The sequence below is a fragment of the Muntiacus reevesi genome, chromosome 18 (genome assembly GCF_963930625.1).
Source record: "Muntiacus reevesi chromosome 18, mMunRee1.1, whole genome shotgun sequence".
Lineage (NCBI taxonomy): Eukaryota > Metazoa > Chordata > Mammalia > Artiodactyla > Cervidae > Muntiacus > Muntiacus reevesi.
In genome coordinates, this window is record NC_089266.1 from 1,584,847 (window position 1) to 1,611,924 (window position 27,078).

Here is a 27,078-nt window from a genome sequence, read left to right on the forward strand (position 1 = left end):
TCAAGTGTATTGCCATGATTTTATTATTAGCGTCCTAAGTGGGACTGAAAGGTCATAAATGATTTACTCTGATCACTGCAAACATCTTTTGCCTGGCCACAGCAGCCTGAGTCACATACGAGGAATACAGTTCCGAGAGGTGTTCCTATAGGTACGTTTTATACACAGCATACATGTTCAAAAGGATGCCCTTGTTAATGTAAAATTCGGGTTGTCGATGGATACGGTTTGTTCACGTGGACGCTGCGCTGGGACACGCTTCCCAGGGCAGGACGCGGGCGCACGCCGGCCCCGCGCCCGCCAGCTGAGAGGAGCTGCCGGGCGAGAACCGCGTCCCGGGGGCTCTGAGCCCCGCGCTGCTCACTCAGCGCCTGCCTCTCGTCCGCCTTGCTCGTTGGCTCCAGAACCTCCAGACGGGCGGTCCTGCGGCCCGTCAGGACGGCGCGGCCTTGTCCTGCTGATCTCCACGGCACGAGGTGATCTGCCGAAATCAAAACAGAGCGGCCTTACCCTTTCTGGGCAGGCCGGCAGGGCGGCATGCCGGCGGGTCAGTGTCCAGGCGGGCCGGCGGAGGTTCCCCATCCGTCCGTCAGTCCACAGACCGACCCTTGCGTGTGGCCACAGGGGTCACCTGTCTTCTTTAGGTGCAGAAAATACTATTTGTAAAACATGTATGTGTATGTTTGCGAGTGTGTGCGTGTTCCGTCGTCTCTGACTCTCTGTGACCCCACAGACTGCAGCCCACCAGGCTCCTCTGTCCATGGGATTCTCCAGGAAGGAATACTGGAGTGGGTTGCCATTTCCTCCTCCAGGGGCTCTTTCCAACCCAGGGATCGAACCAGGTCTCCTGCACTGTGAGCTGATTTTTTTTTTACCGTCTGAGCCACCAAGGAAGCCCAAAATATACATGCATATTGATATGTATATGTGTATTTTCTTTAAAGGCTCATCTTACTTGTAAACACAGACTGCTAAGTCACTGTGAAAAAGTCAGTAAACACCCTTGGTCCCAGTTCCTTCACTCCTACTCCCAAGAGTAAGACGAATGTCAGAAAATATGCAGACTTGCCAAGGTGGACTTGTTACTGACCCAAAGCTGCTCCCTTCCCGCATACAGCATCTTTCCAGGGACCAGAAATGATCAGTCCTCTTTTCTCTCACTGTGCTCGGAGCAAAGAAAATCCCAAGGAGGGAAGACGGATGGTTCCCACTCCAGACCAGCAGTGACGACACAGGGACCCCTCGGGATTATCCGGGCAAACCTCTGCTCCTGTCTATGAGCTGCTGAGACCCCAAGATTCGTCAGGATCCTGGAGTGCCTTTAGGAATGTGGGTAGAGATGAGACTTCTGGGCCGGTGTTTGTAATGGGCCTGGCACTTCAGGACAGGCAGAGAGAGGAATGTCTAGACTCTCCGGGGATGATCACAGTCAGTGAGGGCGTGACTGAGACAGTCCCTCTCGTGACAACATCCCAAGCCTCTGGCCCTCGTGGCCGAGACGGAGAAACCTGCGCGCATTACCCGTCGCTGTGCCTGCAGCCTCGGGGCAGGGCCCTCCCGCATCACTGCGCAGTTTCAGGGGCTGCCTCAGGACCACTAAGGCCTGACGAGGATTCCAGGGGGCCTCTCTCGGTGACGGACACTTGCACTCATGTATAAATAAGAAGCCCCGATGCAATTTAAAGCAGCTTCCACTCATCTGGTCCTGACGCGGGAGATGGGATGACAGGCTCCTCCCAGGCTCCCTGGCATTGCCTAAGCAGACAGGCATCCCACTTTTATCGCTAGTTCTTAAGCATCTCCAGTTTTGTTTTGTTTTTTTTTTACTCCAAATGATGTATCAAATAACAGGTACACCAAATGACATGGGGTACCTTTATTTTGATACAGGTTTTCTTTGGCAAGAGATCACCTCTGAATGCTAATACCCAAGGTAACCCGGTTCTGTAAATATAAGAGGTTTCTCTGATTACAGCTGAGAGTCTCACAATCCAATCATCTTTTAGAGCAGCCCCAGACTTTTACAACTGCTTAAGTGGGATCTGATAACGGATAGGAAGGTCCCATAATCCACTGCATCTGACCTGCTCTGGGTCCCGATGATGCAACGTCAGGACCCAGATGCCAAGTTTTTGGGGACAGAAAAGCTCCCTCTGTAGTGAGGAGGGGCGAGAGACCCTCCCAAAGCAAAACAACTGCCCCATTGGGAGGCGTTGAGCCAACAAATTCTTTTAAATGCACAGTTTTAACGATGACTGCTTTCCACCCCTGAAATGTCAACTTCACTTGTTGGCACTGTGTGTGACGATCTATAAAAAGCCAGAAATGTTCGTCTCACACAGCACCCCGTGGAGCCTTTTGGGAAATGACGAATGTGGCCTTTCTGCCCCTGCATGAAGGGCCCATGGCAGCTTTTTGGTTTTTTTGGCCGTAACAAGGCATGTGAGGTCTTAATTCCTTGACCAGGAATCACCCCTGCACCCCTGCATGAAAAGCGTGGAGTCTTAACCACTGGACCACCAGAGAACCCACCTCCCTTTCCTCCCTCTGCTCACCAGACTGTCCTACAGATCTAGGCAAGAGAGAAGCCAGATCCAGAATCCATCCTTTTGTGAACGGAATGCAACTGACACGAAATCACCACCGAGAGGAGACACCGCACCCCAAGACCTCTGCCCCAGTCGCTCCCTCTCTGCCTCCAGGAGGGACGGTCAGGGAGCCCCCACGTTTAGGCCTAAACACTGCTTCCATCTCGAGATGATTCCAAGGTGACTGTCCAGGCTGCTCTCTAACTAAAGCTCGCAAGAGGGGGGGTCTCTGCTGCCCCGAACAGAAGCTTGAAGGATCAGAACCAGGGGGCAAGCTTCTCCGCACCCCAAGGTGTGAGAAGGAGCCATGCCCAGCGCCCAGCCCAGCCTTGGGCCCTCGCTGCCGGCAGGGTTGAAGCAGGATCGCAGGGTGGCCGGGCTAGAGGGGCCCGGGGTGGGGGAGGTCCCCACTGACACCTGGCTGGTAATTAAAGGGGTCTTGAGCATCGAAGACACAGCTAAAGAAGTGGAACTACGGCCTGGGTCTCTGAACCCGGAAGCCTAGAGACCCCCTGGGTGAGAACGTGCCGCCCTAACAGGCGGGTGGGCTGGTCTGGGCGCGGAGGCCCACGGCAGGCTAAACCCCGCTGGCCTCCCGGGTGTCCGGGCAGAGGCTCCGCCGCGGCGGAGGGGAGGGCCCGTCCAGGCGCAGGGACCGAGCTCTAGGGGCCGCCAGTGCTCACAGGAGGGAACTCGTTCTCGTCGTCCAGACACACCGGTCCCGTGGCAAACTCGTGTTCGGGAATGACCTCGCCGCGGAGCGCCCCGCCGTCCTCGGAGTAACCTGCAGAGCGCAGTGAGGCGTGAGAGACGCTGGGGGCTGATCTCAGGCCTCGGTCCGGGCCGCGCCTCGCCAGGCCCGGTGCTCACCCAGGCCCCCGCGGGCCGCTCACCTGGGACGGTGGAGGCTGCAGACGCACTCGGCCTGGCTACCGTCGCGGCGTAAGACTGAGGTAAGGGCGGTCTGAGGTCGTTTTCTTTATTCTCTTCGCTGGTTCCTGAGCCAAGCAAGCTACCGGCAGCAATGGAGGGGGCAGGGAGAGACGAGCGGTCACCTCCCGCCCGGGACACCTCCCAAGGAAGAGCCGGGGAGGCCGGGCCTGGTCCTGGGTTCAGGCGCAGCCCCGTCGGTTCCCCAGGCCAGCACGCCCTTCGACGGCCGGGTCAGTCACGAACGTCCCATTCCTGGCTCCGGAGCCTGCGCCCACCTGTGCGCGCCGGGCGGGACGTGCAGGCCGGCTCCCCAGGGGGCCCAGCGAGGGGCGTCTGCCCGCAGACGCAGGAGAGCGTCTCCATTCAGTTTAGCAAACACGTCCCAGGGCCCCGGGGGAAGAGGGGCTGGCGGGGAGAGCCCGGCGCCCTGCGTCCCCACACCCCCGCACCCCTGCCCCCCTCACACCCCGGGTGCCCCTCCCCGCGCACCCCGGGCCCCCAGCACCCTGCACTCGGGCGCCACCCCCTCACCCCAGGTGCGTCCCCTCGCACCCAGGGCCCCCCGCACCCCTCCACCTCCGCGACCCACACCCTGGGTGCCCCCACGCCCCCCAGCACCCAGGGCCCCCCGCACCCCTCCACCTCCGCGACCCACACCCTGGGTGCCCCCACGCCCCCCAGCACCCAGGGCCCCCCGCACCCCAGCCCACCAAGCAGAGCAGGAGACTCGTCCCTGCCCTGGTCTCAGGGGACGCAGAAGTGAGTCCCGAAAGCCCGGCTTTCTGAAAACTGGCCTCTTCACCTGTGGGTCTTGATTAGGACACAGTCTCCTCCATCCTGAGGGTCCAGGTTGTAGACATAAAGGTGCCCACTGGACGACGCGACCAGGAGCCGCGGCAGCTTCTGGATCCTGGGGGCCGAGAAGACGCTCGCTGCAGTGCCCACAGACGTGTGTGGGCTCAGACCCGTTTCCAGGGGCCGAGCCCTGCCCCCCGCCCCCGGCGCCCAGTCCCGCCCTCCACACGCCCAAGGCCTGCCAGCCCCGCGGCCTGGGTTTCTGGTGATGTCCTTGCCGCGTGTCCCGCTGATCTCCCTTGAGGACGGTTCCTTGTCTGTGAGTGTGATTGTGTGGATGAGACAAGAGGCCGCGGGCAAACCCTGCAGAGAAGGCCGAGTGGGACCCGCCTCTGCCTTTAGCAGCGAAGGAAACGGCGGGAAACTGGCCCCCAGCGTCACGGGCTAGTTTTACAGAAATCTTTCCAACATTCAGCTTTCACAGGTACACTTAAAGGTCTTAGATAAGATGTCTGTCCACCCCACAGGTGTCTGGACCTAGACTTTGGAACTAGAGCCCTTTTATATAATTCTGTAAAAATGGGAACTGTCTTCAAGACAGTATCACTGGAATGAGGAGCCCGTGCCAGCTTGCAGCTGCCCCCTAGGAGAAGAGTCCACCCAGATGGAAACTGGCTGACAGTGTGGGGGTTGGATGGTGAGGCGGGGGCGCTGGGGGTGGTCTGCCCTTACTTGCCCCTCCTGGCTCCCTTCTCTCGACTTTCCCTTAAACACGTTTGCATGTTTGGGGCATCCCGCACTTTGGGAAATACGTCCGTGAGGGTTTCTGCCTGGCGTTGGGGGGGCATACGTGGCGAGGGTGCAGATGTTCCTGTGGCCGGAGAAGCCCAGACGCCCGGTGGCGAAGGCCCTGTCCTGGTTCATCATGTCGGACACCTGGGTGGGGAGGTAGTTGGATGCGGCCAGGAACATCTTCCCCACATAGCCGGTCCAGGTCGAGGGCTCCTCGGGTCGGCTGGGGAGCAAGGCAAGCGAGGGTGAGCGCGAGCCCCACCCGGCGGCCGTCCAACACCCGCGGCCTCCGCACGGGGAAGGGCCCGAGCCTTGCTGTGCCGTCCCGCCCAGATGGCCGGGGACGTGCCCTCGGCCGTGCCCCAGGGCACGAGGCCTCATGTGTTCTGGGGAGGAGCCCTCGCACGGCCGCTGAGCGGCTCCGGGCGCTGCGGCCTCTCTCCATTCAGGAGGTGAAGGATGGGTCTGATTCTAGGCTGCTGGGAGGGGGCTGGGGAGAGGGAGATGGAATCAGTCCCTGGCCACTGTAACACAAACCCAGGCCTGTTCTGGGCTCGCCCAGAAAAGAACAGGCCGATCTCAGAGTCAGACCTCGAGGCCAGACTACGTGGGCAGCAAACCGAGAGGCCTGCGCGGTGTCGGGTTACGGCCCCGGAGCCATCTGGGTGGGCGCCAGGATGCTCACAGGTGGGGAGTCCACGGAGCCTGCTGCGCCCCCTGCAGCCGCCACCTGAGCCCCATCCCGGGGTCTCGGCCAGACGGGAGGGTGGGGGACGGACCAGCTCTGCCGTGAGCTGCCAGTGGACTGGACTCACACCTGCGTGCGCCGGCGGGACAGACGCACGCCCGGGCGACCTGCTGAGGTTGCGGGACGGACGGGGGGCGGGGGGGACGCGGACAGAGATGGGGGACGTGCGATAGACGGCGGGGTCGCGGGACGGACGGGGGGACGCCGCACAGACGTGCGGAGAGAAGACGTAAGCGCGTCCGTGGGGGCGCCCAGCCGTGGGGGCGCCCAGCCAGGGAGCCGCGGGGAGCAGGCCAGGGGGGGGTGCTCCTCCGCGGGAGGCGGGGCCTTCGGGCCGCCTGCTCGGAGCAGTGAAGCGGCTACACCACGCGGGGCTGGCGCACGGCAGGTGCTCGCTCATAAAGGGGTCTCTGGGGCTGCAGTGAGCAGGGGGCTTTGGGGGTTTCCCAGGCTGGGCCCCCAGGCAGGTCTGACTCAGAATCGGGAGGCGGGGGTGGGAGGACACGTCCGGTGCAGACAGACGCGCACCCGGACTCAGCGCCCCGGTGGACGAGGCAGGGAGCCCTGACGCTGCTAGAGCGGAGTCCGTGTGCCATCACCGAGCCCCAACACGGCCAGAGGAACACAGTTCAGACGCCCTGGCCGCTGCACGGGGGGACGCCAGCGTGCTGCTCCGCGCCGACGTCTGTGACAGGGACACGCAGGCCCCGGGCTGCAGCCCGGCACAGGCTCTGTCCCTCCCGCCCGTCCTCCCCGCCCAGGGTCAGCCTCGGGGGCTGGAGGCCCTGGCAGGCGCGCGGTGCGGGAGAGGAACCGCTCAGGCAGACCCTGGGGCTACTGCGGGCAGTAGCGTGTCCTGGCAACGCAGCGTGTCACACGCGTGTTTTGTTTTTGCCGTTTGTGTAACGGGGCTGCTCACACTATCGTGCAGCCTGGTAAGTGTGCACTGGCATGATGTCCAAAAACCGCATCCGTGTCTTCCTGAAAGCAGACTTATTGCTACAGGGTGATGACCATCACCTGAGCCTTCAGCGAGTCGTAAATCCTTTTGCAATCCTTGCACCAAAGATCCCTGATGACAGGTCACCATGACAAACGCCAAAATGTGACATATGCTCAGGACGGCCAAAATGTGACCCCGAGACACAAGCCAGCAGACGCTGTGGGGAAGTCGGCGCGGGAGGCAGAGCGGCCACACGCCTGCAGTTTTAAAAGCGCAGCAGGGGTGGCGAAGCAGGTCGACGCGCAAGGCTCTGGCACAAGGCTGGCCTGAGCATCGCGGTATTGACAGCGAGACTGGCGAACACTTAGTTGGTTTCCCTCTGAGCCCAGGGCTACACTGCAGGAAACCTGCTAGAGACTTAAGATGCACACACGATCGTTGTTATGTCAGGGTCTGCAGACGAGGACACGGGAGTTCAGTCACAACAGCTCCCCCGCCTGCGGTCTCCTGCTCACGGGAGCGGGGCTGCGGGCTCAGGAGGGCAGCCCTCGACCCCTGGGGATCACCCCGAGTCTGCCGCTGACACACTCACCACGTTGGTGGAGACAGCGAGTAACGCAGGCTCGTGGCCTTAGCAGAGAAGTCGGGGGCGCTGGTCAGACCAGGACCCCACTCCTCTCGTCCAGTGGTCCCCGGACGTTTGGGCACCAGGGCCTGGATTCGTGGAAGACAGTTCTTCCACGGACTAAGGGTGAGGGGATGGTTTGGGGATGATTCAAGCCCAGGTGGCACTAGTGTGGGTTTGATCCCTGGGTTGGGAAGATGCCCTGGAGGAGGGCGTGGCAACCCGTGCCAGGATTCTGGCCTGGAGAGTCCCATGGACAGAGGAGCCTGCTGGGCTACAGTCCGTGGGGTCGCACAGAGCCGGACGCGACTGAGCAATTTAGCAGCATGCACGCAAGCACATCCCATTTACGGTGCCCTTTATCTCTGGTTCAACACCGCTGCTGGCCTGATGGGAGGGGCCCGACGCTCGGCCCGCAGGTGGGCCCCGCTCCAGTCCCCCGAGCGTTTCCAGTCCTACCTGTTGGCGAGATGCTCCAGCCTGAAGATGTGCACGGTCTCCGTGTTGCTGGAGGCGCAGAGGAATTGCGAGTCCATGCTGAAAGCCAGGGAGCTGATGGTCACGTACCTGGAGACACAGCCACAGGGGGAGGGTGAGCCCGGGCACGAGCGAGGGGAGCGGCCTCCTGGCTGGAAATCAGCTTCATGAGAAAACAGACACCTAAACGTATCCCGGAGGGCCTGGGCACACGCAGACCTCGTTGCGTTGGGCTTCACTTCGTGGTGGCTGCAGACACTGCAACTTTTACAAACCGGGGCTCGTGGGACCCTGCGTGGAGCTCGTCCTCCGGGGCCGTCTTCCCCACAGCCTGTGCTCACTGTGTCTCTGGGTCACGTTTTGGTCATTCTTAACCTATTTTAAGCTTTTTTTATGATTATTCTATTTACCATGGTGATCTGTCAGCAGTGATCTTTGCTGTGAAAATTTTAAAAGGATTGACTCTCTGAAGGCTCAGGTGATGGTCAGCATTGTTTAACAATGAGGCATATTTTAAAATTCAGGCATGTACACTGGTTTTTTGGAGAAGGAAATGGCAACCCACTCCAGTGTTCTTGCCTGGAGACTCCCAGGGATGGTGGAGCCTGGTGGGCTGCCGTCTACGGGGTCGCACAGGGTCGGACACGACTGAAGCGACTTAGCAGCGGCAGCAGCACACTGGTTTTTAGGGCTTCCCAGGTGGCGCTGGTGCTAAAGAACCCGCCTGCCAATGCAGGAGACATAAGACTCAGGTTCAATCCCTGGGTTGGGAAGATCCCCCGGAGGAGGGCATGGCAACCCACTCCAGTATCGTTGCCTGGAGAATGCCATGGACAGGGGCGCCTGGCAGGCTACAGTCCACGGGGTCGCAGAGTCGGACACGCCTGAAGCCGCTGAGCACACGGAGACACACACGGTGAACACAGACCTTTTCACCCCTCTCCGGAACTCATAGAGCTTCTGCCCGTCGGGAACGGAGAACACCCGGATGACCGTGCCCTGGAAGAGAGAGCGGGTGGGCGTTTCTTCCTGCAGACCTGCCCCTTTGGAGGGGAGCTTGCTGGATCGGTCTGCAGCATCTGACCCCAGAGAGGAAACACGGAGGGCTGTCTACGTGCTGTGTAAGCTGTTCTTGGAAGATGAATTGAACACCCTCTGTCTCCCGGTCCCTCCCCAGCCAAGCCCAAGGCGCTGGCATGCGCCATCCGTCTGCTCTGGCTTCCCAGAACCCTGATCTGTCTGTGACAACCAGCACACCGGTTCTTGGTCAGACCGCGAGGCTATGGGCAGAGCGGCTCACGTCCTACACGCAGCAGCCCCGGGTCTGCGGAGATGACAGATGAGGTGGCACAGGCAGGGGCCGAGGGCCTCCCTCTGAAGTGAGTTCCAGCAGCTCCTTGGCGCCCAGGACCCTGCGCACCCCTGGCAGAGGGGGGGCCCCCGAGGACACGGCCACGGGCAGCACTCACCTTCTCGGAGGCGCTGGCCAGCCTGGAGCCCGAGGAGTTGAAGGCGATGGCGGCCAGCGTGCCCTCGTGGGCAGCGATGGTGCAGACAGCCTTCTGTTGGCAACAGGGACGGTGGGGTCGATGCCGGGGCGCGGGGGTGCCGTCCACCTCCCGTCCCTCCTCCTCCCTTGCGAGACGCCCTCCCCCCTTTGCTGGGCTCCCTGTCGCTCAGCCCGGCTGTTTGGGTCTAGGTTCTGCTTCACGGCGGCTGCGTTTCTGTGCCTTCTCCTGCCCTCGGGGAGACGGTGACCAGCCGTCTGGGGCCCGGCTCCGTGGAGCTCGGCGGGCAGGGGCAGCACAGGCGCTGGCGTCGCAGGGCGCACCGCGGCCCGCCGGACACGCTTCCCCCATCTGCCTGCCTCGTGGCGACGCGGACGCATGGCGCCGGAGGCAGAGCGCGTGGCCGTCCGTCCACACCCAGGGCTCAGCCGGAGCTGACCGCGCGGCCGCGCCGCCTTACCAGGGAGTGTCCGTCGTAGAGCGCAATCTCGCCTGTGGTCAGGCTCCCGGGATAGGCCACGTAGGAATTGGAATGGTTGATGGAGAGCGCGCACAGACCTGGAGGAGGGAGCCCAGTGAGCGGCTGGGCCCGCGGGGGCCGGGCGGGGGCCTGGGCGGGGAGAGCAGCCCCGTGAGCAGCCGGGTCCGTGGGCCGGGGTCGGGCGGAGGGCAGGGTCCGCCGGGCCGGGCGGGGGGCAGCCCGGTAGGCGGCTGGGTCCGGCGGGCCGGGCGGGCACCGCGGGGAGCCGTCCGCACGCGGCAGGGCCGCAGCGCCGCCTGCTGGCGAGCGAGGCGCCGCCCGCACACCCGGACGCGTCGTGACTCCCATCAAAGGGCCGGTGACCTGAGCTCCCAGGGGAGATCTGCCGACCGGACGCCGACCGTGTCCGCGCGCAGCTGGGGGGTCGGAAGGCAGAATGCCCTCCCTGCTCTCCTCTGAACGGTGCCCCGGGCCCTGACATGACATCTGCCTCGCTTCCAATCAGCCTCTGGCCGTAAGCTCCCAACTGAAATAAAGGTTCCTACTGGGAACCTTGAAAGAGCGTTTAAGTAAAGGATTTTCACAACATTGGTTTCGATGAACACAGGTGTTTGTGACAGAAGTGAATTCAGAGAATCCCCAGAACCAAAGCATCACCAGGACAGGCACCTGGAGATCAGACAAGAGAGACATCTTTTTAAATGAAAAAGCCTGCTGATTCTCTGTTTCACGTGAGCCTGTTAAGTGGGTTTCTTATAAAAGCATAAGAGAAACTTTAGATTAGGCTAAAATGGACCTGACCCTAACCTGCTGGGCAGAAGAGCAGAACTTTAAAAAAAAAAGAAAGCAAACGTCAAGAATGGGAACCAAGGTCCTGCCCTCCTCCGGCTTTGCCGGGGACTCGGCCAGCGCTGTGTTCTTGTCACCTGCCCCGGGGCCGTGGGAGGGATGGACTGACCCGGTGCCCTCTCCTGAGGCTCCCTGCAGCCTGCCTGGACAGGGCCCCTCCGGCCTTAGGAGAGACCACCCACACCTTCCCAGTTTTGCTCTGAGAACCCCAATGCTCCAAGTTATGTGGGGAATTTGCAATCAAAATGCAATTTCCATAACAGCTAGCCTAAGCGGGCAGAAGGTGTTCTGGCCTCACGGAAATGGGGAGGGCAGACAGTGAGACCGGTGGCCGGCCTGGTGGGTGCCCTCCCAGAGGGGCCCTTAGCAGGGAAGATGCTATGGTTGAACTGGGGCCTGAGCAACAAACCAGAGAAAAGAGTCACGATCTTACAAATGCAGCTGGTAACTGCTGAAGGGTTCTGATCACATGGGTTAAAAAAGAAAAAAAGCAGTGTTAATCAAAACCACGATGAGATGCCACTTTACACCCACTAGGATGCCTCTAATCAAAAAGACAGGTAATTGGAACCCTCGTACACTGCTGCTGGGAACGTAACATGGCACGGAGTGAGGCTTTGGAAAACAGCCTGGCAGTTCCTCAAAAGGTTAACATAGAATAATTATACAACCCCCAACTTCCAGTCAAGAGAAATTAAAATGTACACCCTCATCAAAACTTACACACGAATGTTCACAGCAACGTGATTCATCATAGTCAAAATGGGGAAGCAGTCCAAATGTCTATCAACCGATCAACGAACAGACAGGACGTGGGATCTTCTTACAGTAAAACAGTATCAGACAGTGACAAGAAATGAAGCCCTGATACGCACAGCGTGGATGAGCCCGGCCGATACTGTGCTGAGTGCAAGAAGCCTGTCACAAAGACCAGGTGCTGTGTGACCGCACTGAATTCGGCCTACAGGGAATGGCCAGAAACAGACACATCTATGGAGACAGAAAGATGGTTAGGGGCGCCTAGGACCGGGGGCAAGGGGGTGATGGCTACGAGTTAACGGGTTCTGGGGGGGACAGATGAGAACATTCTAAAGCTGATGGCAGTGATGGTTACAGTTTTCTGAATATGAAAGCCACTGAACTGTATGCTTTAAATGGGTGAATGGTGTGGCATGTGAATTATATCTCAGTGAAGCTGCTGGGAAGCTGCTTTGGGAACGTCTGGCTGAGAGAGGCAGCAGATGTGGGTTCAAGACCTGGTCTGCTGTCCACCATGTAACTCGGGCTGGGTTATCCCTGCCCTTTGCAGGCTTGATTCCCACCCCTGAAGTGAGCGAGGCAGGGAGCTGTGGGGGTCCAGCCTTTTTTCTAGCTTTACTGTTCCAAGAACCCCAGTTCTCATTAACCTACTTCCTCCACTCAGAATATCGAGGCCCATCTCTGGCGGGGATGACTGGGAGGCCTCTGAACAGAAAGGCTTGGACAGACCCTTCAGTTTCCCTTTTTAACTGAGGTGTAAAGGACACAGAACATCACATGTTTCAGGAGTCCCACACGATGATCTGATGTTCATATATATTACAAAATCATCACCGTGGTAAGTCCAGTCAACATCCTTCACCACACACAGTTACAAACATTTCTTTTCTGTGATGAGAACTTTGAAGGTCTATTCTCTTAGTAACTTTTAAACATGCAGTGCAGTATTATTAACTATAGTTTCCACATTGAAGAATATACTCCCGTGATTTATTTCTTCTTAACTGAAAGGTAGTAGCTTTTGACCCTGTTCAACCATTTATATCCCCCTTTCCCGAGCCCCTGGCAACCACCAGCCTGGGTCTGTGAGTGTGTCTATGAGCGTGTGTGTTTTGTTGGAGAAGGCTGCACATAGGTGAGACCTTATGGTGTTAGCCTGCTTCCGCCTGACTGAATTCACTTAGCAGATGCCCTCAAGGTCCATCCATGTCACCTCACTGGCAAGACCTCATTCTTTGTCATGGCTGGTTAGGTTCCATTATCTCCATGCCCCACACCTCTTTATGCGTTCATCCACCAATGGACGCGGAGGTGCTCCCACGTCTTGGCTGTTGTCAACAACGCTGCTATGAACATACCCCTGCAGATAGCCTTTTGAGGCAGTGTTTCCATTTTCTGTGGACAGATAACCAGACATGGGATTACTTAGCCATAAGGTAGCTCTGGTTTTAGATTTTAGAGGAAGCGCCGTACTCTTCTTCACAGCGGCTGCACGAATTTACGCTCCCACCAACAGTGCAAGAGGCCTCCCTCTTCTCCACACCCTCGCCGACACCTGTTATCTCGTCTTTTTGATAAGAGCCATTCTGGTAGGTGTGAGGTGACCTTCAGAGTCTTATATAAAAATGTAAGCTTCCCAGAAAGGAAGGAAGCTTGAACTTCTTCAGCTAACCTGTAACTTTCTGTAGCACGTCATGGAGGGGGAGCAAATGCCAGATTCTGACAAGAAGGGGCCAAGGATGGTGGTGAGGGTGGGTAACCCTGGGTGACCACGAACGACCCACCTGCCTCTGGCCTGCACCTCGGCCAGCCCACCTGAGCTTAGCCTAGGAGCCTGCATGCTGACCCCCGCAGACTTCACGAAGTTCCCTGGAAACGCTGAGTGGGAGCCCCTTTGGTTGTGTGTGGTCCAGTGCTCAGAAACTGGATGTTGCTACAGGTTTAGGGATTCCTGTTCTCCTAGGCTTCCATTTCTGTCACAGGTACCGCATGAAACCTTTGGTAGGAAGGGAAATGTGCCTTTTCTTTGATATTATTTTACAAGATAAAAGGGACAGTATAAAAAATTTGTAGAGCCTAGAAATTATAAAGGAAGAGAAAAAAAGCACACACAATTCTACAACCCAGAGGCTTTTCACCGTGCTCAAAATTTGAGTATATTTCCTTTTGATGTTTATATATATATATATATCTTTAAAGAGTTGGGTTTTTATGTGGTTTTGGGACTTTAGGCTTGACACACATTTTTACAGATCATGGTCAGCTGTAATTCCACCAGAATGGTCTGGCTGTAAGCCTTCTGCAGCTGGAGAAGAAATGCCTGCTTTTCATTCAAGAACCACTGGCATCATCAGCTGGAATGAGAAAGCGGTCCTGTGATTCTAAGTCACTCTTAGCTTGGTATTTACAGTCGTTGCTGTTTAGTTGCTCACTTCTGTCTAGCTCTTTGAGACCCCGTGGACTACAGCCACCAGGCTCTGTCCATGGGATTTCCCAGGCAAGAATCCTGGAGTGGCTTGCCATGCCCTCCTCCAGGGGATCTGCCAGACCCAGGGCTCGAACCCACGTCTCCTGCAATGGCAGGAGGACTCTAGGCCGCTGGGCCACCAGGGAACCCCCAGTACTTAGAGTATTATATGCCAAGCGCGTCAACGGTTGTTTATAAATGCAGTTCCCTCTGGGCTGATTAGCGGGATACGCTTTCCAGTTTTTAAAAAGAGAGAGAAGTCATCTCTGGACTCACAGGTGCTCTGTGCACAGACCCCACCTGCGGTCCGTCTTCGGAAGAGCGCTCCCTGGGGAGCACAGTCACGCCACCCGGTTTCCCGCACTGCCATGGGGTGCAGACTGCCCCCCGATATTCCCCAAAAGCCTGTGAGGCCAACAGTGTCCCCACATTCTGCGGCTGGCAGATGTTTTTATGGAGATTTCCACCCTCAGCCGCTCAGGGCGTAGACTGCTGTGCTGCCAGGAAATTAGCTTGGACTCCGTGGGCAGACCCTTTGGAGGAAGCGACTGGCCGCCTCTGACCCAAGAGGGGCGGGCAGGACACGGACGGACGGAGGGAAGGAAATTCACAGCCTCGGCGGTGCAGGGCGGGAAGCGATGGTGGGACGCGTAGTGTCCTGTACCCGAGTTCCCCAAACCAAAAGACACTCAGAGTCTGTGTGCCTCAGCCTGTTGGCCACGCGGCCCCGTCTCCCTCCTGAACCTCGAAATTCATCAGATCCAGAGCCCCAGTTTCCACCTCACAGGTTTTTGCGCAGAAAATCAACGAGAGGCTGGGAACAGACAAAGGAGACTCCTGGCCTCTGATCTTACATTGGTGGTTTCCGCCGCCTCACAGGGTCTGCTGGGGGTTCCTGAGTGAGGCACGGTCACGGCCTTGCAGGGGAGCTTTTACCATCCGGAGGCTGCTGTCCTCATGAGCCTCGGGGAGCCCTGCCCATAATATCTCCACGAAGGGCTTTTCAACTGGAAAACACAGCTGGCAAGCAGCCCTGGGGCATGAGACACGGGGCCCTCGTCCCAGGCGGGGGCTCACCTGTCGGGTTTGCGGGAATATCCAGGATGGTTTTCAGAAGCTTCATGTCCTTGATGTTGTGAATGTAAATGGACTCCTCCAGGCAGACCAGCAGCCTCTGAAATCACAGACGGTCAGTTACTGGGGATGGAGAAGCACCTGGTCCTCTGAACGCGCCCTCTGGTGTGCGTCCTAACTTGATTCTGAGCCTAAATGTGCAGGAATTGTGGCCATCAACTGTAGATTACGTTACGGATGTGTGCCCACTTTTCCATCACCATCCTCTGGACAGAACTGCAAAGTATAGGATTTGGGGAAATTTCATGTAGAAATTGAGATTTCTTTCTTTTTTTTTTCTTGTACTTTGCATGTTCAGTCACTCAGTCGTGTCTGACTCTCTGAGACCCCGTGGACTGTAGCCCACCACGTCCTCTGTCCCCGGGATTCTCCAGGCCAGAAGACGGGAGTGGGTTGCCACGCCCTCCTCCAGGGGATCTTCCCGACCCAGGGATCGAACTCATGTCTCCTGCACTGCGGGCGGATTCTTTCCCATCGGGGAAGGGGCTTTCAGCCTGGGGGCTCCCGCCTCCAGCAGCCCCTGCTCCTCACTCCGACAGCCTCGGCTTCCTCCAGACCACTGCTTCTTCGGCCCCAGTGAGCGCCGAGCGTCCCGGGGGCAAAGCCTGCAGACGTTGGTTCAGGGGGTTTTAACACGGACCCTGGGAGTGCGGACCACAGCTCCCAGTCCAATCCGTTCATCCCAGGAACAACTCTTGGGAAGGAAGGACCTAAAATTACTCTGAGAAACAGCAGGCTCTCCTTCTGAGGAAAACCTCTTCTTCCAGGAAGACTTTCCCCGCTCAGAACTTCTCAGGAGACTGCCACTTGAACCAAGCAGGAAAATAACACTGAACACCTCTCTCAGTTTTAGCTGAGGCCTGCGACCGCAGTGCTGGATGCCCAGAGGGGAAAAAGCAGATTCTCACAGGGTCTCCAGGTTGATGGCATGTATCAGCGTTCCTCTGTAAAACAGACATTCCCGGACTTACCCAGCGCTGTGCCATTTTCCCGCACTTCCTAAGACTTGACTAGAGTGTTCTATGCTCCCTTACTAACCAGCGGGCTTCCCTGGTGGGTCTGCTGGTAAAGAACCCTCCTGCCAGGGCAGGAGACTGGGGCACGATCCCTGGGTCGGGAAAATCCCCTGGAGGTGAGCATGGCAACCACTCGTGTTCTCGCCTGGAAAATCCCATGGGCAGAGGAGCCTGGCGGGCTACGGCCCGTGGGGCTGCCAAAGACTCGATCATCACTTGGAGAGTCAGACACGGCCCCGCGACTTTCACTTGTTGACGACCCAGTCTTGGTGGAACCTGGGGCCGGCCTCCAGCTCAGCTCACTCCCTGTCACCGTGGCTCGCATCCACTTTCCTAGGTTCTAGAAGGAAAGCTCCTTTTATCCTAAATAATTAGGAAATGGTTTGTAGCGCCTGCTCTCAGAAGCATCCATCCAATCACTCCCCGTCTGAACAATGAGGGTCCCTCGGAACAGACGGTCAAAGAAGTGTGGATGTTTACAAACCCAGATCCATCGGGTTTATTGTCTTTATGCCACAAAATACGCTTCCTCTGTTAGTGTTAGGGGATCAAGAGCCACTAAAAATGAAAAATCACAGTTACATAATTTTCTTCCTTTCTACCCAGATTTAGAGGAAAATGGGGGTTTTCTTTCCTCCTAACTCCCCGTACAAATCTTGGACTTTCCCCCCGTTTTCCAGAAAGGAGCTGCACTGCCTGAGGACCAGATGAAACAGACAAGCAGCCCCTTTTTCACTTCCTCCGGGGGGCAGGGCGGGACCCCGGCCTGGCAGGGAACAGGCTGCGGCTGCCCCCCAAGCCAAAAGTGGCATCCCAAACCTGAACGTTGTTCTCAGATTTATCAGTCTTTTATTGATTTTGGTTCTTGTTAGAAAAGCTCTTCTCTATACACAGATTAAAGAGGAATTTTATTTATGCTTTCCTTTTTTAAAAAATCTTAAATAAAACAACAAAACTTTTTTATTTTGTAACCAGTGGGCTCCCCTGGGGGCTCAGTGATGAAGAATCTGCCTGCAATGCAGGAGACCCAGGTTCCATCCCCGGGTCAGGAAGATCCCCTGGAGGAGGGAACGGCAACCCACTCCAGTGCTCTTGCCTGGAGAATCCCATGGACAGAGGAGCCTGGAGGGCTACAGTCCACGGGGTCACAAAAGAGTTGGCCATGACTGAGTGACTAACACTCACTTATAGTGGGTTAACAAACAGTGTTGTGATGGCATCAGGCGGGCAGCAAAGCGACCCAGCCACACACACACACGTGTCCATCCTCCCCCAAACCCCCTCCTGTCCGGGCTGCCAGTGCTCGGCGGTAGGACCCCGTTTGTTATCCACTGTAAACACAGCCGTGTCTATGGGTCCGTTCCAAACTCCCTAACTATCCTTTCCCCCCAGCCTTCCCCCTGGCAACCATAAGTTCGTTCTCTAAGTCTGTGAGTCTGTTTCTGCCAAATCTGAACGCTTTTAAGAAAAGCAAAACCTGAAGACTTTCCAGACTTGTTTCAGATCATCTCTTAGCAGAAGAAACATGAAAGGAAGAGAGCCTTGCTTGGCCTGAGGTCCGGTGGCTTGGCCACGACAGCGCAAAGTTCTAGGCGTGGGGTGTTCTTTAGGAGGTGGGGGAGGGGAGCTCTGAAGTTAATGAGTGTTTTATTAAGGAGAGGCTGGCAGCAAAGTTTAACAGCCCCATCTGCTGATGAAAATATTGGAGAGTGAGCAAGTGAGACTTTATACAAATAAAAACCGTGGGTACCATTTAAGGGTTCTGATCTTGACAGGACATTTGCCTAAACAGTCTTAAGATTTATACCCTGGCTACCAGCATATGCCAAGATAAAATGCTCTGCAAAGAAATTTAATGTGCAACCAGTAGATATCAGAGACAGCACCGAAGCCAAGAATTGTGCTTAAAAGCCTTCAAGTAAAAAAAAAAAAAGCCCTCAAACTGCCTTTCTCTCCCTTGCCGGCAACCCAGGTTTATCTTTTTTATCTCCTACTCCTCACTCAAACCTCCCGTATTCCGTTTCTCAGGCCATCTTCTGCCACCCCGGACTTCAGGGGGTAGTCAGTCAGAAGAGTGATCAGCCCAGAGAAACAACCACTTCCTTCTCAGAAACCTGAGACAGCACTTGTCTCATTTGTTAAAAAAAAAATCCAGTAACTGAGCACTTAATAGTTGAGGTACCAAGGGGCGAACGGTGTCCTCGGGGACGGCCACGGCCTCCAGCGTCCTGGGGCCATGTAAGTGAGTAGGCAGGTCTGCCTCACCATACAAAAACCCGATTCACTTGTCTCCGTGTTTAATGGGCTTGCCCGGTGGCTCAGTGGGAAAGAACGCACCTGCCAACAGAGGAGACACGGGGGACGTGGGTTCAGTCCCCGGGTGGGGACGATCTCCTGGAGGAGGAAATGGCAGCCCACTGCGGTACTCTTGCCTGGAAAATTCCATGGAGAGAAGAACCCAGTGGGCTGCAGTCCATGGGGTCGCAAAGAGTCAGACACGATATTCAACTGAACAGACAGGTCTGCCTAGTCGTCTATTTGTTTATGTGTTTATTAGACAGCTGGGAGACAGATATTCACTGAGCATTTTTCTACTATCCTTTCTAAGTGGCACTGTCTGTTCTACCTGGTCTTACAACAGTGAGCAAAATGGGTACAGTTGCTGCCCTCATAGGATTTATTTATTTGTTTTTATTTTGGGGGGGAGGCACATTTCCTGCAGCATGTCAGATCCTTGTTCCCCCACCAGGTATTGAACCCGTGCCCCTGGCATTGGAAGTGTAGTCTTAATCACTGAATCACCATGGAAGTCCCCCGTATAGGATTTAAAATCTAATAATTCAAGGGAAACTTGACTAATACCCCAAATGGTTATTTAACAGGAACTTGTAATTTGTAACAGAATGTGCATTACACATCGGCGATAACACTAAGGCTCTGTCCAACAAAGAAACCGGGAGTGCTGGTGGCTCAGTCGTGTCTGACTCTGCAACCCCTCGGACTGCAGCCCACCAGGCTCCTCTGTCCATGGGATTCTCCAGGCAAAAATACTGGAGTGGGTTGCCATTCCCTTCTCCAGGGGATCTTCCTGACCCAGGGATTGAACCCAGGTCTCCTGGAGTGCAGGCAGATTCTTTACCGTCTGAGCCACTAAGGAAGCCCCTAACAAAACACGGCCAGACACATCTTCAAGGGGTCCTCCTGCCTTGGACTTGTCACCTGGCCCTCAGGAAAGGCCTTGGTCACCGCAAGGCTTCAGCACTAACCGGGAAGGGCCACACTCTCTCTGCAAGAACTTACTCAGAGGGGCATGGCCGCCAGCCTGCAAGGACTGCCCGCATCTGGGCCCAAGGCAGACAGGTGCCCCTCTGGTTTAAGGCCCCTGCAGGGGCTCACGAGATGGTTTCTGAGCCCAGCCTGTACCCGGGGGGACAGCGTTCACCCAGTCCGTGGCCAAGGTTCAAGAAAGTGCTCCAGGCGGGAGGGCCGGGGAGGTCTGGCCACCGGGAGGAGCGCGTGGAGCAGACTCAGCCCGGGGCTGGGGCTTAAACCCGGCAGAGCAGGTGCCTGCGGTCATGAGAGGCGCTCAAGGCCGTCCTCGGTTCGCGCGACCCCGAGGGACGCCCACCCCGCCCCCGGGGCCCCCACCCACCTGCCGGTTCAGCCTGATGGACAGGATGTTGCCGGAGTAGCTGTAGTTGCAGATCTCCGTGCCCTTCTTGAAGTGGTACACGTTCATCTGGCGCGGCTTCGCGTGGCTCACCACCACCACCAGGCTACTGGAGAAGAGGCGCTCCACGATGTACACGTCGGGGGTGTCATCTGGGGGCGGGGCGCGCACGTCAGCCCCGTTCACGGAGGGGGTGAGGGGGCGCGCACGTCAGCCCCGTCCACGGAGGGTGAGGGGGCGCGCACGTCAGCCCCGTCCACGGAGGAGGTGAGGGGGCGCGCACGTCAGCCCCGTCCATGGAGGAGGTGAGGGGGCGCGCACGTCAGCCCCGTCCACGGAGGGGGCGCGCACGTCAGCCCCGTCCACGGAGGGTGAGGGGGCGCGCACGTCAGCCCCGTCCACGGAGGGGGCGTGCACGTCAGCCCCGTGCACGGAGGGGGCGGGGGGCGCAGACGTCAGCCCCGTCCACGGAGGGGGGCGGGGGGGCGCGCACGTCAGCCCCAAGGGCCGAGCGGGAGGGACGCAGACGTCAGCCCCGTCCACGGAGGGGGCGCGCACGTCAGCCCCGTCCACGGAGGGGGCGCGCTCGTCAGCCCCGTCCACGGAGGGGGCGCGCTCGTCAGCCCCGTCCACGGAGGGGGCGGGGGGCGCAGACGTCAGCCCCGTCCACGGAGGGGGCGGGGGGGGCGCGCACGTCAGCCCCAGGGGCCGAGCGGGAGGGACGCAGACGTTAGCCCCGTCCACGGAGGGGGCGAGGGGCGGGCGGGAGACGTCAGGCCCTGACTGGGGGGAAGGCAGGGCCGGGGGGCGGGCCGGGGAAGCAGACGACAGCCCCCCTGTCCATGAAGGGTGTGGGGGGCGGGCACAGACATCAGGCCCTACCCAGGGTGGGGTGGGCGGGTGCAGGGGGAGGGCTGGGGGCGCAGACGTCAGCCCCCTGTTTGGGGGGGCGAGGGACACAGACGTCAGGCCCTGACGGGGATGGGGGGAGGCCGGGATGGGGGGAGAGGTGAGGGTGGGGGTGCAGACGTCAGGGCCCTGCCCTGGGCACCCTCCTGCCCACTGCTGGCCTCCACGGGGCTCGCCTCCCTTGGCACCCACTTGCAATGACTTCCTTCTCTTGCACCCACAGTGAAGCTCTAACTATTTCCCGAGTCTCCACGCCCTTTAGGTGGTCGACAGGCAAGGGGACACCAGTGATCCGAGCGCAAAGCCGGCTCTCCCAGCCCCTCTGAGGCCGCCTGAGGCCGCAGCGCTGGAGCCCCGTTCTCTCCACCCCCTCCCTACCCGTTAGGGGCCCCGCTGGCTCTGTAGAACGTATCTGGGAGGTTTGTTGTTGCTGGGTAGTCCCTCAGTCCTGTCTGACTCTTTGTGACCCCGTGGGCTGTAGCCGCCAGGCTCCTCTGTCCTTGGGATTCTCCAGGCAAGAATACTGGAGCGGGTAGCCGTTCCCTTCTCCAGGGGATCTTCCCAACCCAGGGGTCGAACCTGTGTCTCCTGTATTGGCAGGTGGATTCTTTACCATCGCCACCAAAGGGGGGCCCCATCTGGGAGGTTTAGACCACCTCCAATCTATTCTCTCTTTTTAAAAAAATGTTTGAAATTTGGATTTTATTTGGCTGCATGAGGTCTTAGGTATAGGGCGTGGGCTTAGTTGCCCCGGGCCTGTGGGAATCTTTGTTCCCTGACCCGAATCCTCTGCATTATAAGGTGGATTCTTAACCACTGGATCACCAGGTTAGTCCCTCTTTTTTAAAAAACAGGTATGTTTGGCGTATTTATTTATTTTTTGGCCGTGGGGCCTGTGGGATCTTAGTTCCCCGACCAAGGAGTGAACCCGCAGCGCCTGCATTGTGAGCGGGTGTCCTAACCGCTGGATCACCAGGGAATTCCCTCATTCTGCTCTTTCTCCGTGAGCGGTTTCCAAGGAGTGACAGCTCTGTTGGAAGTCTTTGCTTCCGGAATTCTTCAGGTCCCTGTTGCTAAGAGGTAGGGGCACCTCAACGACGGGGGCAGGAGCACAGTGGGTTCTGTGCCCACGCCCCGTCCTGCGGTGCCCCGGCTCTCTCTGAGTCCCTTTCCTGGTGAAATTAGCCTGGACGTCTGTGTTACGACCAGCACAGTCCTGCACCCAGGAGCGAGGTAAATACTAACAGAAAGCCTCCTGAGCGCCCGTGGGGGGGCCTCTGCGTCTTCCTGGGAGCACTTTACACACAGACCTCTGCTGGGCTCCGTCAAGCCCCACAGGGGACAACACAGGGCAGATACAGAGCACGATCTTCTCCAAAAGTTATAATAATGACGATGACACCTTACAAAAAACTAGGAGCCCAGGACTTCATGTGCCAAGCCACTTCCTTTCCAGGAAATCCAGCGTGATGGATTTCATCACTATGATGCTGGCAAAAATGGTGACTTTCCCTGAGACAACGAGAGAGTCACGTTTCTAAGCTGGACTTGTTTCTAATGTTCGCTGGAAGCACTTCAGCGTCTTCGATGTGGACTCTGTGATTGACGCAGTATTGCTTTATTAAAACCAAGAAGTGACTTCTAGGACTGAATGAATGTGACCAATATTCTATGGTGCCAATGAAAGGGGAAAAAAAATCATTAAGTCATCTTTTGCTTTGGCAATTATAAAAACTGTTGACCATGCATATAAGTATACGAAAAAGTGTCAACAATACAGTTTCAAAGGCTTTCTTAATGTAAAAAGAAAAACGTTACCTAAGCTATAGTCAAATCTCACTAGTGCTTTATGGTGGTTTTTTTTCCTAAGCAAGTGGAAGCAGTGATTTATGTTTAAACCTGAAAAAGTACTGACTCTGTGGGTGTGACAGCTCACGGGGTTGGAGGGGAATGGAAAGCTCAGGAGCCCGGCTGGGAGTCCCGCAGGAGGACGTGATGCTCCGACAGTCACACACACACTTACTGCTTCCGTGGACGTGGTCCAGCTGTTCCACGGAGCTCAGGGAAAACAGCTTGTAGCCGGCCTTTGTTCCGACAGCGAGGGACCTGTGAAGACACGGACGGCCCGGGAGTGACGTGGTGCTGGGTCCAACCCCAGATCTGCCTGCGGACAGACACAGCCGTCCCTCTGGGCTCCCAGGGGGACAGGGAAACATACAGCCTCGTGTGTGTGTGTGTGGGGGGGGGGGGTGTGCATATGTGTGTGCTTAGTCGCTAAGCTTCCCTTGTGGCTCAGCTGGTAAGAGTCTGCCTGTGATGCAGGAGACCTGGGTTCGATCCCTGGGTTTCGAAGATGCCCTGGGAAAGAGAAAGGCTACCCATTCCATTATTCTGGCCTGGAGAATTCCATGGACTCGCCCACGGGGTCGCAAAGGGACTTTCACTTACTTACTTAGTCGCTAAGTTGTCTCCAACTCCTTATGACCCCGTGGACTGTAGCCCGCCAGGCTCCTCTGTCCGTGGGACTCTCCAGGCAAGAACACTGGAGTGGGTGCCATGCCCTCCTCCAGGGGAGCTTCCCGACCCGGGGATCGAACCCAGATCTCCCGCATTGAAGTGCTGAGCCAGTCCTACGTGGACCTAAAAATGAGTCCAACTCTCTCATTTAAAATAACTATATGAAAAGGTGTGTTTCACTCTTCACAGGGAGGCACAAACTAAAATAAGCAGCTTACTGCTACAAGTCTGGATGCCCAAGGCTCTTGTTTCACTAGCCTGAAAAAGAGAAGGTCATATGATTTTCATGGGAAGTTTTTTTTTTCCTTCCCAAACATTTGCTCTTCCCTGGGATGACAGTTGACTGTTAAGTGGCTCCTTCTGCTGAGGGGCTAACCTGGGGGAGGAGGGAGGTCAGAGGTTTGCTCCCGGCAGCAGTGGGCTCAGAACTGGAGCTGCGCTTCTAGAACCAGCGCGCTAACGACCACAAGCAGCACCTGGAAAGGCTGGCCAGCAGCATCTTAAACCTTCAAAACATACATACTCTGTAGCCAGCGCTGTTTTTAAAGCTTCTTCCTATAAAGATTTTTGAGGGAATGGCAACCCACCCCAGTATTCTTGCCTGGAATGTCCCATGGACACAGCAGCCTGGCAGGCCACAGTCCATGGGGTGGCAAACAGTCTGATGTGACTCAGTGACTACACTTTCACTTTCTTTCATATGTGTATTTAGTTGCAAAGCAACATTTCTAAAGTTTTCAAGTAAGGGGGGAAAGTTGTAATTAAGAGTCTTAAAATATTAATCAAAAGATCTGGCAACTTAAAATCATTTTCAAACACACGCTCTGCTCCGGAAGAGTTTTAAAGACCTGCAATGGCACTGTGATCACTGTTGTGCTTCTTCCCGCTGTGCCAGATCTCAGTGGCAAGGCGGATCTTTAGTTGCGGCATGCCGGATCTAGTTCCCTGAGCAGGGGTCGAACTGAGCCCCCTGCAAATTTCGAGCACTGAGTCTTAGTTGCTGGACCACCAGGGAAGTCCCACTGCTGTATTTTAAATGGTTAATCAATGGTCACGGAAATCTCTGACTCAAGGAATTCAGACTAAAACTTTATTTCATTCATAAGGCCTTTTTGCAGGAAAAAAAAATAATTTTCTCATCACCTCTCATGAAAACGGGATTTGGGACAAATACATATCATAAATGAAATGAGAAAAAATACACCCAAATTGTCTAGCACAGGGCCGAGTGTGAAAGTATGAGTGAAGCAGACTAGTAAAGCTTAGTTGTCATTACTCCTTTCTCTTGAAATACTGGATCCCAAATTCGGCCTATACTTACAGCTGATACTCCTAAATGTATTCGGTAAGGGGCGTGACTTATTTTAAAATCCAATGTCATACCCTCTAAGGCTCAAAGCAACTGACCGTGACAAAAAGTTTTATTTATAGGTGAGACAGAGCTGTCCAGCAGAGCCTTCATCCAAGAAAACAGAACTGACCGTAGAGACCAAGGAAATTAACTTCCCGAGCACCCTATGGTTTTGAAAATAACATGCTTCTCCAACTGCTATAGAAAGCTGGGACTCGCCTAGAGTAAAAATTAACACCCTTAAAAACATCTAATAAAGAGTGCTGCAAAGCAGAATTGAGAACACTTCCTGCTAAGAAGCAAACTAACTCTCCTCCTTAACCTGCTCTCCTCCTTAAGCTGAGTTCAATTGGGAAGGCAAACACCCAGGCATTTCAACAGCCACCCTCTCTTGCAAAATGTTTCTTACAAAACATCAGAATGGTATCTAGACCATCATTTTTGTAAACTGTTGGTCTTAAACCATGAGAAAACAATTCAGTGAGTCATAAGTGACTTAAAAAATAAAAAAAAAAAAAGGAGAAATACAAATTCCAGAAGGTAGTGCACATAGGAAGGGTAAGCAGCTGTGAATTGCTTTTCAGTGATATTATATATATAATACTGGAGAAGGAGATGGCAACCCACTCCAGTATTCTTGCCTGGGCGATTCCATGGACAGAGGAGCCTGGTGGGTCCATGGGGTCAAAAAGGGTCAGGGGACACCACTGAGCAGCTAAACAATAAATATTATATATATGTCTGTGTGCATATGGATAGATAGATATTGGGTAATGTTGTAACGTGTATTTCTTACTGTGGGCTGTGGTCAAGGAAAGCTTGAAAGTCACTCATGGAACCAAACTGTCTGGCCGCCAGCTTACACGATTACACGTACGTTTTTTTTTGAACAAAGGCATATTGTTTGGCATGGGGTGTTTTTAAAGAGAAGACAAAGGGCATGGAAGGCCCGGTTGCTTATGGCACATGACGACCTTAATGACACCGCTGACCGTTCAGTGTTAGCATAGTCCAGGCACAAACGGCCAGCACACCTGCCTGAAGGCGACTCCACGAAGGAACCCGACAGAAACTGGTACAGCAGGAAGTGGGGGACTGGGCCTGGTCATCGCTGCCTGATGCTGTGTGGCACATTCCAAAGAGGTTATTCCATATGGTCCCCAGGATGTCTAACAATCCCACAAAAGGAGGAAAGGGAGCAGGCTTCTGCTTCTAAGGGACTGACTCCACCATATGTCTCAAACACAGTCCAGCAACCCCCAGCTCACTGGCCAAAGTCCGAATGTGAACATCAAGGCGAGACATTCAAAATCTACTCAAGAAGCAACAGAGGGGAGGTCACGCTCCCCGGGAGGGCAGCCTGGGCCGGGGACAGCGTGCCTGGACTCCCAGGAGGAGTTCCATCTGGCCGAGTGGGCTTCCTGAAGACACACTACGGGCAATGGGAAGGTTCCTGACAACCCGGCCTGCAGGCAGGCGCCCAGGCTGGGCTGGGCTGGGACCGGGCTGGACTGGCTTCAGGGATAGGCTGCCTCCTTGTCGTTGGCCCTGCCCAGATGCCACGTTGAGATGCTCAAGGACAAATGGGAAAGTTTTTCCTGAACTCCCATCTTCCTGGACCCTAGCTATCTCGCCCTGGGTCAGCTTGCAACTTCCCCGTCCGCTCCCATCTCCTTTGTCTTGACCACCGCCCCTTCTGCCCAGACCCCCTCTTTGGTCACTCCCCGGCCCCCTAAGTTCCCCAGCCTCCTTCCGCCCCCTCCCTGGGCTCTGTCCCCACTTCTCCTGGCCGGCCCCTCCTGGCTCCCTGCCCGCAGGAGGACGGGGGCCGCGCGCCGGAGGAGGGGCGGCCCGAGGACCCGCACCGGCCCGGGCCGCGCCGACCGTCCCATCCAGGTCCCCGGGGCACAGGCCCGCGCCCGCTGTCCAAGTCGCCGACTGCACGACACCCCCGATCGCGACTTTTCTCTCCCAGCTCCCGACGGGGCAGGCGGCCCGGCTTACGTGCAATCCTGGTTGAAGGAGAAGCAGCTGAGCGCCGCCTCCGCCCCGCCAGGGGCGCCTTCCGCGCCCTCGGCCTCCATCGGGGGCTCGACCCGGGAAGCCGCGGCTCCGAGCGGGCAACAGCCACCTCAGCAGCCCGCTGGCCCCGTGGGCCGGTCCCCGGCCCCGCCTCGCCCCGCCCCGGCCCACCAGGCCCCGCCCCCCCCCGCCAGGCTCCGCCTCGCCAGGCCCCGGCCTGGCCGCCTCATCCCCTCCCGGGTCTGCCAGGCTCCGCCCCGGTCGTCCAGGCCCCGCCTCCTCCCGCGAGGCCCCGCCCCTTACCCGCCCACCGGGGCCACGCTACCCCAGCCCGGGCTCACTCAGGCCCGCCAAGCCCCGCCTCGGCCCCGCCCCGGCCCGCAAGGCCCCGCCTCCACCCTGTCAGGCCCCACCTCCGTCCCGCCCGGGCCGGGCCGGGCCGCCTCATTCCCGCCCAGGCCTGCCAGGCCCCGCCCCGTCCCTCCAGACCCTGT

At 56.9% G+C, this 27,078-nt stretch overlaps 1 protein-coding gene across 1 annotated transcript; it reads right to left on the reverse strand.

Moving 5' to 3' along the window:
* Window positions 1-5: 5 nt before the first annotated feature.
* WIPI1 (WD repeat domain, phosphoinositide interacting 1) lies at window positions 6-26,723 on the reverse strand. The gene is made up of 13 exons (XM_065910711.1): window positions 26,567-26,723; window positions 22,718-22,800; window positions 19,768-19,937; window positions 15,043-15,139; window positions 9,870-9,967; window positions 9,371-9,463; window positions 8,830-8,900; window positions 7,884-7,991; window positions 5,167-5,331; window positions 4,324-4,431; window positions 3,482-3,600; window positions 3,272-3,372; window positions 6-481 (listed from the first exon to the last, which is right to left on the reverse strand). The coding sequence occupies exons 1-13, from the start codon at window positions 26,644-26,646 to the stop codon at window positions 434-436; spliced, it is 1,341 nt and encodes a 446-aa protein (XP_065766783.1). The 5' UTR covers window positions 26,647-26,723; the 3' UTR covers window positions 6-433.
* Between the last annotated feature and the right edge of the window lie 355 nt (window positions 26,724-27,078).

Bases quoted from the DNA above. Each gene is read 5' to 3' on its own strand.
- WIPI1 (XM_065910711.1), bottom strand. From the start codon at position 26,646: ATGGAGGCCGAGGGCGCGGAAGGCGCCCCTGGCGGGGCGGAGGCGGCG. The intron at 9,464-9,869 runs GTAAGGCGGCGC...TGTTGCCAACAG, and splicing joins TCTACGACGGACACTCCCTG to AAGGCTGTCTGCACCATCGC. The intron at 3,373-3,481 runs GTGAGCGGCCCG...TGCGCTCTGCAG, and splicing joins TGCAGCCTCCACCGTCCCAG to GTTACTCCGAGGACGGCGGG.